Genomic DNA, 14,087 nt, shown 5'->3' with positions numbered 1-14,087 from the left:
TGCCAACATAACCATGGATGGCTACCAATGTCCCATTAGACTGTCAAATCGAGGGTGGACTTTAAAAAATTCAGAAGGAAGTTGTTTGCGGGCAATTTCAAAGTCTACATGTTTCACATGATCCAAAAATCTTGTGAAGATGAACAACCCTAGAAAGTTTTAGGGTTTTGAGAGCAAATATAACTCTGGTAACTTACAATCAAGACTTTCAACAACCACTCCTGATCTGTAGCTAACACATCTGTTACTGTGGTTCAGTTGCATAAAAAATAAAAGTGAATCCAAGTTTTGATTATGTAAAATCTCTAGCATTACCTTTCCTTGGTTAGTCAGCTACACCCAAAACAGGTGGGTTTTCAAATAAAGAAGTTTCTGGCCCCACTCCTACCTGACAAGCAGCTGCAATCAGGGAATTCAGTAATTAGCATTTTAGGAAGTCTGACTCTCCACAAAGAATTGAGGTTCCTCTGAAAATTCTTATTTTGGCTCCATTATCAGAACCAAATGGAACTTAGACTCCAGTAAGTGATTTCAACAAGCTAGCAAGCAAAAACAACATGTATTCTGGTACTATGGCTTACAGGAGTTTACTTTGTATTATTTGTGGGCCATGAATAACAGAAAGATACAATTTCCCAGCCTTTTGGTTTTTTTTTAGCAGAGAAATGGTATGTTCATTGCTCCTAGTCTGAGTTCTTAAGCGAACGATAAAGGCAGGCATTCCCAGTAAGCAGCCCCCCAGTCAGCTCAGGCTTCTGTGGGGTGGGGTGAGAATAGGAGACTCTTTGCCTTTCCTCTGGCCTGGGTGGTCTCGCAGACCACAGCCAGTTTCCTCTGCGGGCCACAGAGGGCTGCTAAGCAAGAAGGGGAAGCGGGAAAGCAAGCAAACCCCAGAAAGGACCTGTTTGCAGCACCGAAGCTGCTACAGCTCAGGGAGTTCGAGCTGCGGTCACATGGAGCCCGAAGCTAATTAGACTCTGCTGCTTCGCGGTGACACCGTGTGTGTGTATTCACACCTACTTGGGTTTTGCCTAGTGACCTGACAGCATGGAAATTACCCAACCTGCTTTGTGCTGGTTATCTGATTCTGACTTGGTAACTATAGAAACAAAGGGTAAGAAACGGCACAAATAAAATTATATCATAGATACATTAGAATTTAGAAGTGCCTCTTTCTTTTTTTTTTAAAGATTTTATTTATTTATTTTTAGGGTGGAAGGAAAGGAGAGAGGGAGAGAAATATCAATGTATGGCTGCCTCCTGTGTGCCCTGACTGACTGGGAATCGAACTTCGATCGTTTGGTTCGAAAGCCTGCGCTCAACCCACTGAGCTTTGCCAGCCAGGGCTTAGAAGTGCCTCTTTCAAGTATGTCTTTTCCTAACACTCACGTATGACATTAAACATTTTGTTTGCAACAAGACCCTGCACAAATGAGCATAATGTAGATGTTGTAAGCTGACTTCTGCATGCTGACAATTGTCCCTGCGGTGGAGAAAGGCCATTTGGTCACCTGGGGTGATCACAGCTGGGAAACATGTCTCCTCTCAAAGGAACAGGGGACTAGTTGCTCAATAATATTTTTAGTAATACAGTTTTATGTTCTTTAAAAATTGAGTACCCTTTATGTTACTTTTTAAAGATGGAGAAGAATAAAATTAATGTGTAATCTTTCGTTTGTTCATTAACATGGTTTTTAAAGGACAGATTTGCACTGTGAAAAATGACGACAGCCATCCACCTACTTAGCACTGGGTCTCGGCCACAGCCCTCCTGAGGCACCTCGGGGCCAAAGGACTGACTTCTCAGAAGACCAGACTATAAGCGTCTTAGTTTTCTATGCCTTTCTTGTTTTCCCATGGTATAAATGGCACAAAGTGGTGACTACATCGTGACACATCTTATGTAATCACATAAAGTGAGACCTCCTGATCTATGTTTGGAACAAACTAAAAGTCATTTACTTTTATGTGCCACTTAATGGTATTCACACACCCATGACAATCATATGTTGGCATGGGTGAGTTCAAGAGACACCCATGACAATCATATGTTGGTGCGGGTGAGTTCAAGAGATGATGGGACGCATTTGCTGTTCAGGTCCATGATCTCCTTTTCATGTCCCATTTAAAACCTGCCTTGACTTGACTGGAAGGAAGAGTATATAAATACAAAATTCAGAACAAAGCACATTTTAACAGTGCAAGAGATTCTTGTATTTTTTTGCTGTCATTTCCTATCCTGTTTGGCAAATCATTTTAACCTAAAAAAAATGACAGACTAGGTCATTTGGAGTATCCTAATATAATTTTAACAACAACATTTATTGTGTGTACCCTTTTAGCCATTGCTGTTAAATTCTTGTCAAAAGAAGTATTTTTCTATAGTCCTGGGTGGTGAGTCCCTGCATATAATTCTGTATTTGAAGAGCCCATGTGCAAAAGAACATGTTTGAATCAGATTTATGCAAGTTTTAGCCCAGCCTGCTAGTTACGTGGCATTTTTATTCTGCTATTTCCATCTGTTTGCACTGTGTGCACTGCAGGAGCCACTGTTGCCCATTATTATTATGTGTAAACCTCCCAGTGTTTTCCCACCTTCAGGGAGTGGCTTTGCTCCCTGCAGAAACTGGTGCTCAGAAGTAGATCCGTCTACATGGCTTTGTGTTGGGTCACCAGAAACAAATGTACTTTTTAAAACTAAAATGAATTTGGGTGAAATGAAGTTATTAAATCTAATGAAAAAAAAAACACCTTGGAGAAATTGCTGCCAAATTCACTTTCCATCTTCCCTTACAAATTTCTGCCTTAATATTACTTTCCCAAACATGCCCATTGCTACTCTGATGATTATATTATAATCATCAAAGAGAGGAAGCACTGTATAAATACACAGGGTAGGCACTCAGTAACTTGCAGTCAGAAGGTCAGCAGTGTCATTATCCTGTATACCTAGAAAAATATGTGGTCTATGTGGTCCTTGGGTAGGAAAGTGGGGCCAGGAACGAAAAAACAGCTTCAGTGATAATCTGAAACGTGAGCCGAAACAGAAAAGTGTAATAGGCCATTAAATGTATTTTTAAAAACTACAGACAGGACAGCTGTTGAAAGTCTTATGTAGCACATCAGCTGTTAAAACTGCTCAAAAAGTTGAGAAGAGGAATCTTTCAAAGGAAAGATGTTGACACAGGAAATAACTTAAAAATTGACAATAAGAATTTGACTAATGCTGAAATAGGAATCAGTCTAAATCTCAACACATTCCTGGTCTATATTCTCAGTACTGTTCACCAGTTCTCAAAAGTGTGAGCAAGCTGAGGAGGCAGCCTGTGAGATGTACCTTTCCCTCGGGCCGTACTGCTGCCACGGGGGTGGCTTCCTCCGCCTTTTTCCGCCGCTCCTCCTCCTCGTCGTGCTCCTCCTCGGCCTTCTTCTCCGGAGTCACGGTGGTGATCAGGTTGGTCTGAGAGATGCCCTTTGTCGTGGTGTACTGGCCAGTACCAACCTCTGCAGCAGACACAGAATCCTTCATGTATATTTCATGGTTTTCATTCACTGATGCTAAAAGCAAATACAATTGAAGAAATGAAGTAGGAAATAGTTAAGTCAGAAGACAGATAAATACCACCAACTGTCCCACCATGAAAAAAATTACCCCTATAAAAACATCGTATTTGTCTTCAAAAGACAAGACAGCATTGCAGGTACTTTCTCTAAGCTACCACAGACTTGACTTTCTATGTCAACTACACTAGATTTTTAAAATGATTTCAGAGTTCATCTCTTGAAGCCACAGAAATGGTTCTCCTCCACTCTCAAGACCTACAGTAAGGACGTGTGTCAGGGTGGACGTGACTATAAGGGTGGGAAGCTGAGCTGCCGCCGAGCCTGTTACTCCAGAGTAACTGACTGGGCACTGGCACCAGACATTTAGTGGCAAGTTCCACAACTAGTAATGTTTTCAGTAGACAACTGATCTAGTACACTTGACTTTGACATATCTTTGGAAGTGCCATTCACAACTGAGCACTGAAATTTAAAAAAAACTGGTATTATTAATAATGGCTGAAAAGTCTCCTGCGATATACAAGCCACAAGGTTATAATGAAAATTAACCATGTTGGCAGAGATTATAAAATTCAGATGGTAACTCCATTAACTGAAGTGCAGACATGTTTTAATTTTTACTACATACACTTTAAAAAGGTATGCATACATATCCACCAAAATATGCATATGTTCACTCAGCTCTAATATTTGGAGAAAGGAAGACAAATGTTGCACTGAAACTCATGCAAAGACAAAACATGCAAACATCTAAGAGATATAAGCTGCAGCCATTCATTCCAGCTAAAATATCTTAGTGAAAGAGATGCTTGCTTCAGTTGAATTTTTAAAATGCAATATTCATTATTTTGTTTTAGACCGCATAATATTTACTGAAACTTATAAATGCTGCTTTCAAAAACATGTAAGTAGCTAATCACAGTCAAAATATAATCTGCTTTCATATTTATAGAAATGTAAGGAAATATTCTGACATTTTTTAACAGTAAATCATTTCATTAAAATACCTCCACTAAGATATTTTATATCTCATTACACCACTGAAAAAGCCCATGTAAGACAGCTTCCTAATGGTCCAGTTAAGCTGTTCTAAAGAAGATGCCATCTTGCAAAAAGCTCTTTATATGCCAACGTGCAGTCATGGCCTCAGCTCAGCAGCACGGAAAACACTAGAACTGGCAGGACCCCAAAGAGTGAGAGACAACACATACTAACATCACTTTTGGGCAGGGAGGAAGAGACAGCATGATATTAGTACATTTATTTCACAATCGTCTTCTGTCTTCTCAGCAATCATTATCACACAAAAGGTCATGAGGAAAACAACATCACAACACATGTGTCCCCTTGGGTACGCATCACTGAACAAAGTGGATGGCATCCAGGGGAAAAGGTGGGATTCTACAAAAGCGCCGCCAACACTGACTTAGAGAATACACAAGGAATTTACAGAGATGCTCTGAAGGAGAAAGAAGAGCAAGTGAGACAGCGCTGAAAGAAACACTTCGATGTTAACATGGATATATCGGTATCTTGATCCAACTCGAAGAGTCCTGATATGCATTTTATTTCAAAAGTATGGTTCTAAGTTAGATATTCTGAAAGCGGGAAACTCTTGGATGATACTGAATGGTAATAACTTCCTCGGCCACCTCACAAAAGCCTATAAGGATAATTTCCAGTACAATTATTGAGATAATTATAATTACGACTAACAAGAGAGCTTTGACGTGTGTCCCCCTCAGTCTTTGTGACAACCCTCACAGAGGTGGCCTTGCTCCCACTCTACGCGTGACTGGCAACACCAGACAAGGAGCTTCGGTCGTCCACCAACCACCGCGCAGGCAGAGGACGGACTGCAGCCTGATCCGCCCACACCAGGTGAGTGTTCTTTCCACCTCACTAGTAACGTACGTAACAGAACACCAATGACACAATTTTCACTCCTCCTGTAAACAGCTTATAACATTGTCCATTAAGGAAAATACAGTCTTTTTAATGAGGGGATTCGGGGAGTCTGTCACCCAACCACTCCAGGGTATCACCGGCTGTGGCAAGCAGTGGAAGAAAGATGAGGAAGGTGGCCCCAGGCCCCCACAGCATTAACTTATTTTTAGTTATATTTTTGTTTATTATTAAAACCGTACACACATGCCAGAAACTTCTCTCTATGTGCACAGGATAGGTCTTCTGTAAAACAACCAGTCTCCAGGTGCTCTGAATGGGAAGACAGAGGCTTGGCTGCGGCTCAGTTCCTAAGTTAAGTATTACTCCAGCTGCCAGGTTTCGTAGCAGAAAGTACATCTACGTGTAACTATAGAAGCAATACAAAAACCATCCCACAAAACAAAACCTACTGAAAACTCATGATTAGGTCACTCCTTAAACATGTTATTTAACCGAGTCTCTCCCTGTTTCACGTGCACATTTGACACAACGGGAGGGAAGAGGCACGGGCAGTGCTCGCCCAGGCCGCCTGGTGCAGTGATTAACACAGGCCAGAGGGACCCACCTGGGAGCCCTTCGCTCTGTTATTTGAATGTCATCCTTTCTATAAGCTATTACTCATCAACTTATAAGAATCACATTGTATTCATAAAATATTTTAGAAACAGAGATAAAGTTAACTTACACTTTTCTTTCTGAAACAAACTGTCTATGGCAAACGTGACTATATTTAAGATATGTTGGCAAGGAAGCCAGATTACTTATATAGAGTAAGTGACTACAAAATTCAGAGTGAAAGAATCCCTCCAAATCCAGGGTATCAGTTTAAGAACGCTATGCTCTTCATTCCCTAGGTAGCATCCTTTTACTGTAATTTTACAGAAATCTAGGGTAACAGACTCACCTAAAGGTACTTTCTTTTTGAGAATGGGGGGTTAACACTTGCCATTCAGCCATGGCCTGAGTGCTTCACACTTCATACGACCCAAAAGGATCTACGTTTATTGAAAGCTCATGATGGTTTCGTCCTGTTGGGTGGCCACAAAGATTATGAAGGGCCAGGTAGTGACGCCTACCTCCATCCAAGCTGCGAGACATGGTGTAACGTTTGCTGGATGAGCGTTCAAAGTAAGGGGCTGGGCGATCTATCAACGCACTGGCTCTCCTCGTTTGGGCTTGCGTTCTGCCACTATAGCGAAACTTGGAACCCAAGGTAAGGAATTTCTTTGGAGGCGCTTCTGGTAACAACAATCTAAAGATATTAAAGAAAAAACACCAGAAAAGATATTAAGTCAAACATTAAGAATGCTTAGGTTAAGCATTCAGAACTCTGTTCTGAAAGGTAAAGTGCTTTGCGCACTAAAGGATTAATATCAAACATGGCATTAAATTAATCTGATTTTACAAGAAAAAGTAGCTCACAGAGTACATATCAACTAGGGATGGTACAGAGAGGCTACGTGCAAAACGGTGGGGTTGGACTAGGGACCCTCCACACCCCATGTAACAGGAAAGTGTACAGTTCTATAAACCCCAAAAGCAATGAAACAGGTGACGGTAGTGAAGAGCAGTGACACTTGTTATTGTGTAGACACAAATCTGATGGCCCTAGTGAGTTGAAGGTATCAAGAAATTACTAACATAGTAAGAAATGGATCGGACACTTGAAGTGGACATCCTATAAAAATAATAAAAAGACACTAAAAATAATAACAGAAAAGGAGATGGGGCAGACAGATACAGAACAAATCAAGGAAAACCCTTCAAATTTATTCAGAAGTTGCCCTGCCTGGTGTAGCTCAGTGGATTGAGTGTGGGCCTGTGAACCAGAGGATCATGGTTCGATTCCCAGTCAGGGCACATGCCCGCATTGCAGGCCCGTTCCCAGCAGGGGACCCACTAGAGGCAACCATACACTGATATTTCTCTCCCTCTCTCCTTCCCTTCCCCTCTAAAGATAAATAAATAAAATCTTTTTAAAAATTTAGTCAGAAGTTCCTTTAGGATTCTTATGAAGTAGTCTGGTGACAACAAACTTGAAGGAACAGAAAGGATGTGCTTCTACATTCCCTCCCAACAATCTTTCTCAGTAGAAGTCATTCCAGTCATTCTAATTTTTTCTTAGGAAAAAAGCAAAATGATCTCTACTTACCTGAAAAATGTATGATGTTCAACACATACTTTCCATAAACGCTTGGCAGCTCTATGGTTTGGCAGTTTAAACCCAATGGTACTTTCAAATTGTTCAAACTAAATTTAAAAAACATTGAAGATTGGAATCAAGTTTAAAATAATAAATAACAGAGAAGAAAATAATTTTAAAAATCATAATGCCACCCACATTTTTCTTCTTTACTTACTAAATCAGATGCTATATGCAGAATTCATGTTATACACATTCATTCATTAAAAAGAAAAAAAACTCCTTATGTTTATCTCCTTAAAATGCTGCAGGTATAGACAATTCCATTATACCTACAGTAAATGTTTTATGTACCATTATGGATTTTATAAAAACTAAATGCAAAAAAAGATATTTAGATTCCTTCTAGAGACCAATTTGTCCTGATCTCATTTTTAAGTCTAACTTTCATGGTTTCTCCATGACATTGTGATTTCAAATGGAAGATACAGAAATGAACAAACGGTTTATATTCTATAGTATTCTCGGAATGACATTTTCTCCTAATATCTGGTCTGGAAACATGCTTCTATCCTAGGTACGGTAACTTTGCATCAAGTATTGTTGACATTATTTATTCATTATTACATGGATCTCCTCAAATGCCAATATCTCTTGATATTTTATAGAAGATACAGAGATTGGGAGAATACCTCTTCATATTTCTCAACGTGTACAGCTCAGGTGATACTCTATCAGCCATTTGATTTTGCAAAGTGATATATCTGATATCCTGAGTAATTATTTTATTAGTATTGCAGATACTCATTTTTTTCCTGAGGACAGTGTGCATCAGGCCACCAGAGGGCAATCATCTTAAACAGTAAAGGGTTTCCAAAAAAGCACAAAGCCACTGGACTACTGATTACTGATGAAATCAACAGCGAAAGTAATTTATGTGGCAAAGAACCAAGGAGAGGTGTCCTCTGCATGGCATGTAACAGATACTTAGGCTTTACCTTGTTTCTTTTTTCTTTTTATTTAAAATATACTTTATTGATTATGCCATTATAGTTGTCCCATTTCCCACCCTCATTCCCCTCCACCCTGTACACACCCTCTCCTCCATTCCCCTTTTTAGTACATGTCCATGTGTCACAAGTTCTTTAGCTTCTACAATTCCCATACTATTCTTGCCCTCCCCGTCTATTTTCTACCTACCATCTATGCTACTTATCTTCTGTACCTTCTCCCCCCTTCTCCTCCCACTCCCCTGTTGCTAACCTTCCATGTGATCTCCATTTCTATGATTCCGCTCCTGATCTAGCTGTCCTTTTAGTTTGCTTTTGTTTTAGGTGTGGTTCTTAATAACTGTGAGTTTGTTGTCCTTTCACTGTTCATATTTTTTAATCTTCTTTTTCTTAGATAAGTCCCTTAACATTTCATATAATAAGAGCTTGGTGATGATGAACTCCTTGCATTTGACCTTATCTGAGAAGCACTTTATCTGTCCTTCCCTTCTAAATGAAAGCTTTGTGGATAGAGCAATCTTGGATGTAGGTCCTTGCCTTTTATGACTTGGAATACTTCTTTCCAACCCCTTCTTGCCTGTAAGGTCTCTTTTGAGAAATCTGCTGACAGTCTGATGGGAACTCCTTTGACTGTCCCCTTATCTCTTGCTGCTTCTAGGATTCTCTCCTTCATTTTAATCTTGGCTAATATAATGATGATGTGCCTTGGTGTGTTCCTTCTTGGGTCCACCTTCTTTGGGACTCTCTGAGCTTCCTGGACTTTCTGGAAGTCTATTTCCTTTGCCAAATTGGGGAAGTTTTCCTTTATTATTTGTTCAAATAACGTTTCCACTTGTTGCTCTTCTTCTTCCCTTTCTGGTACCCCTATAATTCAGATGTTGGAACTTTTAAAGATATCCTGGAGGTTCCTAAGCCTCTCATTTTCTTGAGTTCTTGTTTCTTCATTTTTTTGTTTGGTCATTTCTTTCTTCCTTCTGGTCCACTCCATTGATTTTAGTCCCAGTTTTCTTTCCATCAGTATTGGTTCCCTGTGCATTTTGCTTCATTTCACTTAGTGTAGCCTTCATTTTTTCATCTAATTTGTGACTAAAATCAACCAGTTCTGTGAGCATCCTGATCACCAGTGTTTTGAACTGTGCATCCAATAGGTTGGCTATCTCTTTGTCACTTAGAAATATTGGCTCTGGGGCTTTGAGCTCTTCTTCTTGAGCTATAATGTTTTGGTCTGTTCGTGCCCATTATGTATGAGGGGCGGAGCCTTAGGTGTTCACCAGGGTAGGGCAGCCCAGTTGCTGGATTGTGACTGGGAGCAGGGTCAGAGAGGAAGCAATGACATTTGTTCTGCTCCTTCTCAAATTTCGGTCCCCTCTGCCACTTCCCACAAGCAAATTGGGCCCTTCTGGTGCTGGTTCCGGGTGGGTGGGCTTGTGTACATTCTAGGACCCTGTGGGTCTCTCCAACAAACTCTCCTATGAGGCTGGGAGCCTCTCCAGGCACCTCAAACCCCCAAAGTTTTTTCAATGGGTGCTTTTAGGCTTTATTTTCCAGCGCTGGTGCCCTGTGCTGCACGGTCTGTCTCACTGTCCATTTTTTTCACCTAGTTTATCTGCACATGAATGTGTGACTGCGGTCAGCCAGCTGCCTTTTGCTCTCACTGGATCCACCCCAGGCCTGGGATCTGCCAACCACCACCTATGCGCCTGGGTTTGTCCAGCAGCCACCGCTTTTTCTTGCCGTGACCCCTCTCCACTGGCTGCTGACTCTGCCCCTCTTACCCGTCTGGATGAATGGTTCGTTGTTGTTGGACTTCAGTACAGTTCAATTTTCTGTCTGTTTTGGTTGTGTTCTTTTGTTTCTAAATCTTTGTTGTCCTTAAATTTGGTTGTGCGAGGAGGTACAGTGTTTCCACCTATGCCTCCATCTTGGCCGGAAGTCTTGACCTTGTTTCTTATTTGTTGAGAGGGACTGGGTAGGGGGAAGACTGGGAAATACATCAAGGATGTATTGCTCCAACTGCAGTTGCCTTTCCCAATGCGCAAGTGCTGTGGTCATGAAAATCACCACTGTCTAACAGACGCAATTTGACAAGCCTGAGTACTACGGATCTTCACTAAACCAAACACATTTATTCATCCTGTATCTAATATGCATCCCATACTATGCAAAGGCCAGGGGTTTAAAAAACAGTCAACCTGCTCTTGCAAGAAGTTGGGAAGATTCTCTCAAGGCCAACAGAGATCCCTGAACTTTTTAATTGTTTGTCTAGATTTCTGTGTTTTGTTATTCCTTGCTTGTAACATCTTCAAAGCCTTCATGCCACTAACAATTTCTCCTTATTCATTCTTCTTGGCCTATGAATACAATCATAAAAAGGGGGGGAAGGGAACAACTTTCTTTGAGTCTGCTTCTGCCTGAGCCAGAACATTCTCACTGCTCGTTGCTAAACACCATGAATGAGAAACCTCGGCTATTCCATACTTTACCTCATTGCAACCTGTCAGGTGCTCCAAACTCCTTCCTGAACATCAAATGCTACCACGGGACCTGCCTGTCAGCTCTGATACACTTTTCTTAGTTCTTGCCCATGCCTTCTCTGTAACACTGGGCACTTAGCACTCCTGGTTAAACATGTCCCCTGAATCTCATCTTCTTGTTATCAGTGACTGTTTTTGTCCCCCTTTTCCGGCTGTTATTCTTAATCTCCATGTTCCTTTTCTGCCTAACTTCTCTCTCAAAAAGTGGTCTTACCCAGAATTTTTGTTATAGGGTCTGTTTTTTTTTCCTTTACCTTCTCTTGCTCTTTGGGTTATTTACTCCATGTCTAAGGCCTTGAATAAAATGTATACAGTTGATGACTGTTCAAGGCCTATATTTCTTACTATGCAAGAATCTATCCCAAAGGAAATTCAGTCTTTTTTCCTGAAATTTGCCCCCTTTTTCTCTCTTGTCTAATAACACTACCTCCATTGCCTTCTCTAGTGCAAACTGAAAACCTCTGATTATTCTGGACTCTCTCACTTTTTATCCTCCCCCATCTTGTCTCCAAAACCTACTGCTCTGCCTTTGTTGTCTGTATGTCTCGAGCTGGCCCCTTCCATTCTATTCCCAGAGCCTCTGCCCCAGTTTAGGTCTTATATCACATTGCTAAGTAGCTGAATTTCATTAAGAATCCCATCATTTTAAAGTACTCATCTAGTTATGTCACAAACTAATTTAAAAACTTCCAGGGCTCACTCCTGTCTCCTGATGCATTCTCCAATTTTCCCTGCAGGCCTCTCACGGCTATGCTCTTTCAATGTCCACGGTCTACTATCTCATCTGTACCTAAGTGTGCAAGTCTGTTGCTCCGCTAAACACCAAGTCCCTTAAGGCCAGGCATAATGTCATACTTATTTTTCTATTTCCAATGCCCAACATGGTGCCTAACAATAAATAAATAAATGCTTGCTTAATAAATGCTGTTTTTTAAAGATTTCATTTATTTATTTTTAGAGAAGGGAAGGGAGGGAAAAAGAAACATTAATGTGTGGTTGCTTCTCAAGTGCCCCCTACTGGGGACCTGGCCTGCATCCCAGGCATGTACCCTGACTGGGAATCAAACCAGAGACCTTTTTGGTTTGCAGGCCAGCACTCAATCCACTGATCCACACCAGCCAGGGCACTTATATCAGTTATAAATTTAACAAGCAATTTTTAGAAATATTTAAAAAATTTATTGTAATTTCACATGTCTACATGAAAAGCTTACAGATTATTTCAGTCTCCACAGATAAGTACAACTTTGTATTTACACTAAACATGATGGCTTGCTTGGCAGTCTGATATTCTAATTGTACTTTCCACCGCTGGGTAGGTTGATTTTGAAGACAGCAGACAATTCTATATTATGCCAGAAGATGTTCAGAGACATAAATGAGCTGCAATCTTAGAGCTTTGTCTCCATTTGTATTAATCATACTTATTAGAATTGGAGATATTTACTATCTATTAAGCAGATAATAGCAGATATTTGTTACCTATTATGTATAAACCACTAAGGAGGATACAAATGTAAGTCACTCATAGGTGCTGATGCCCAAAGAATAAGGATTAGTTTTGACTCATTCATTAGCCTGATTGTAAAAAAAGGTGGCAATATATTAGGCCATGGAACATTTACACAATTTACACTCTGTATCCCCGTTCTAATCTTTTTTTGTACCTCAATGAACATTATTACTAACCTATTCACTTTAGGACACTATCAGGTTTGGACAACAGAGAAAGAAAAAGAGAGAAAAGGACACACCAATAGGGCAGGTAGGAAAAAATCAATCCTTTATTCACAAAGAGGTTTAACGACTAAGCCTTTCTTTTAAATCACAGCCTGAAAAATACGAAATATTGTTCATGGATCTGGATTTCACATTAAAATATGTAAAAACAACCCTTTTAATTAATGCATGCTGTAGAAAAAAACTGAACTAAAATAATAAAAAAAGGAGAACATTTTATTTCTTCCTATTTATTGGACAAACCTACAATAAATTCTCTTAGGCATTTAGATATAACCAACCATGTCATGAGAGGCTGAGAACTTGTGAGCAGGTAATTTAAATTTTTGTTGGCTAACAGTTACCTCTTCCTCAGTGCACATGCAATTTTAGGTCTACTTACCTCTCCAGGGCGGATCTTAATGTAAAAGTTGTTCCGTTTGTATGAAATTTTTAGAACCTTAGGCCAGGCAAATCTATTTATCCGCAGTCGGTCTCGATATATCAACAGACCACTTGCACAAACTCCTAACATAATTTCAACTCCTTCAGAATCCTGGAAAACAGCAGCAAGGAATAAAGGGTCAGCATCTCATTTATTTCTCATTTATTTCCACTTATAGCTAGCTATGATACGATATTTAGGCCTCTATGTCGGAGCCTATAACTGACTACCTATAACTCTAATTTAAATAAGAAAAATACTGCAGTCATTTTCAAAAGCGTCACCACTAAATAATAGCCTTGCGGTGAAGATATTTATCACTACAGAGATTTGTTAAGAGCAAAATCTGTTCCCCCAGGCGTCGCAGACTTACAGCAGAAGCACTGCACACAGAGAATGCCAGCCAGACGGAAGGGATGTCAGGAACAGATACGACAGCTGCGGTTCTAGGCTGTCGGGGGCCAAGCCCTGTTCTAACCACTTTATGAATAGTAACTCTTTTAATACCCACTTGGATATTTTGAGGCAGTTTCTATTACTATTCCCATTTTACACATGAGGAAACTGAGATATAGAGGGGTTAAGTGTCCCAGTGGAAATGTGGGCAGCTTGGTTCCAGAAGCAGCACTACTTAAAAAAAAAGATTTTATTTATTTATTTTTAGAGAGGGGAAGGACGGGAGGAAGAGAAGGAGAGAAACATCAGTGTGTGGCTGCCTCTCTTGC

General features: G+C 40.3%; 1 protein-coding gene across 16 annotated transcripts in view; it reads right to left on the bottom strand.

The window, feature by feature from the left end:
* The window catches only part of EPB41L3 (erythrocyte membrane protein band 4.1 like 3), a 149,622-nt gene that overhangs the window by 23,977 nt on the left and 111,558 nt on the right, over positions 1-14,087 (bottom strand). For 11 of the 16 annotated variants that reach the window (XM_037125831.2, XM_037125832.2, XM_037125833.2 and 8 more), the window contains 4 exons: positions 13,321-13,473; positions 7,664-7,761; positions 6,588-6,763; positions 3,338-3,558 (listed from right to left, as the gene is read on the bottom strand). In XM_037125831.2, coding sequence (XP_036981726.2) covers positions 3,338-3,558; positions 6,588-6,763; positions 7,664-7,761; positions 13,321-13,473 — 648 coding nt within the window. The remainder of the gene's footprint in view (positions 1-3,337; positions 3,559-6,587; positions 6,764-7,663; positions 7,762-13,320; positions 13,474-14,087) is intronic. The other 5 variants (XM_037125830.2, XM_037125838.2, XM_037125842.2 and 2 more) reach the window with 1 other exon arrangement.

Source organism: Artibeus jamaicensis, unplaced genomic scaffold, assembly GCF_021234435.1.
Source record: "Artibeus jamaicensis isolate MK-2021 breed Jamaican fruit bat unplaced genomic scaffold, CSHL_Jam_final contig_354, whole genome shotgun sequence".
Taxonomy (NCBI): Eukaryota; Metazoa; Chordata; class Mammalia; order Chiroptera; family Phyllostomidae; genus Artibeus; species Artibeus jamaicensis.
This window is presented reverse-complemented; position numbering and strand designations above follow the sequence as displayed.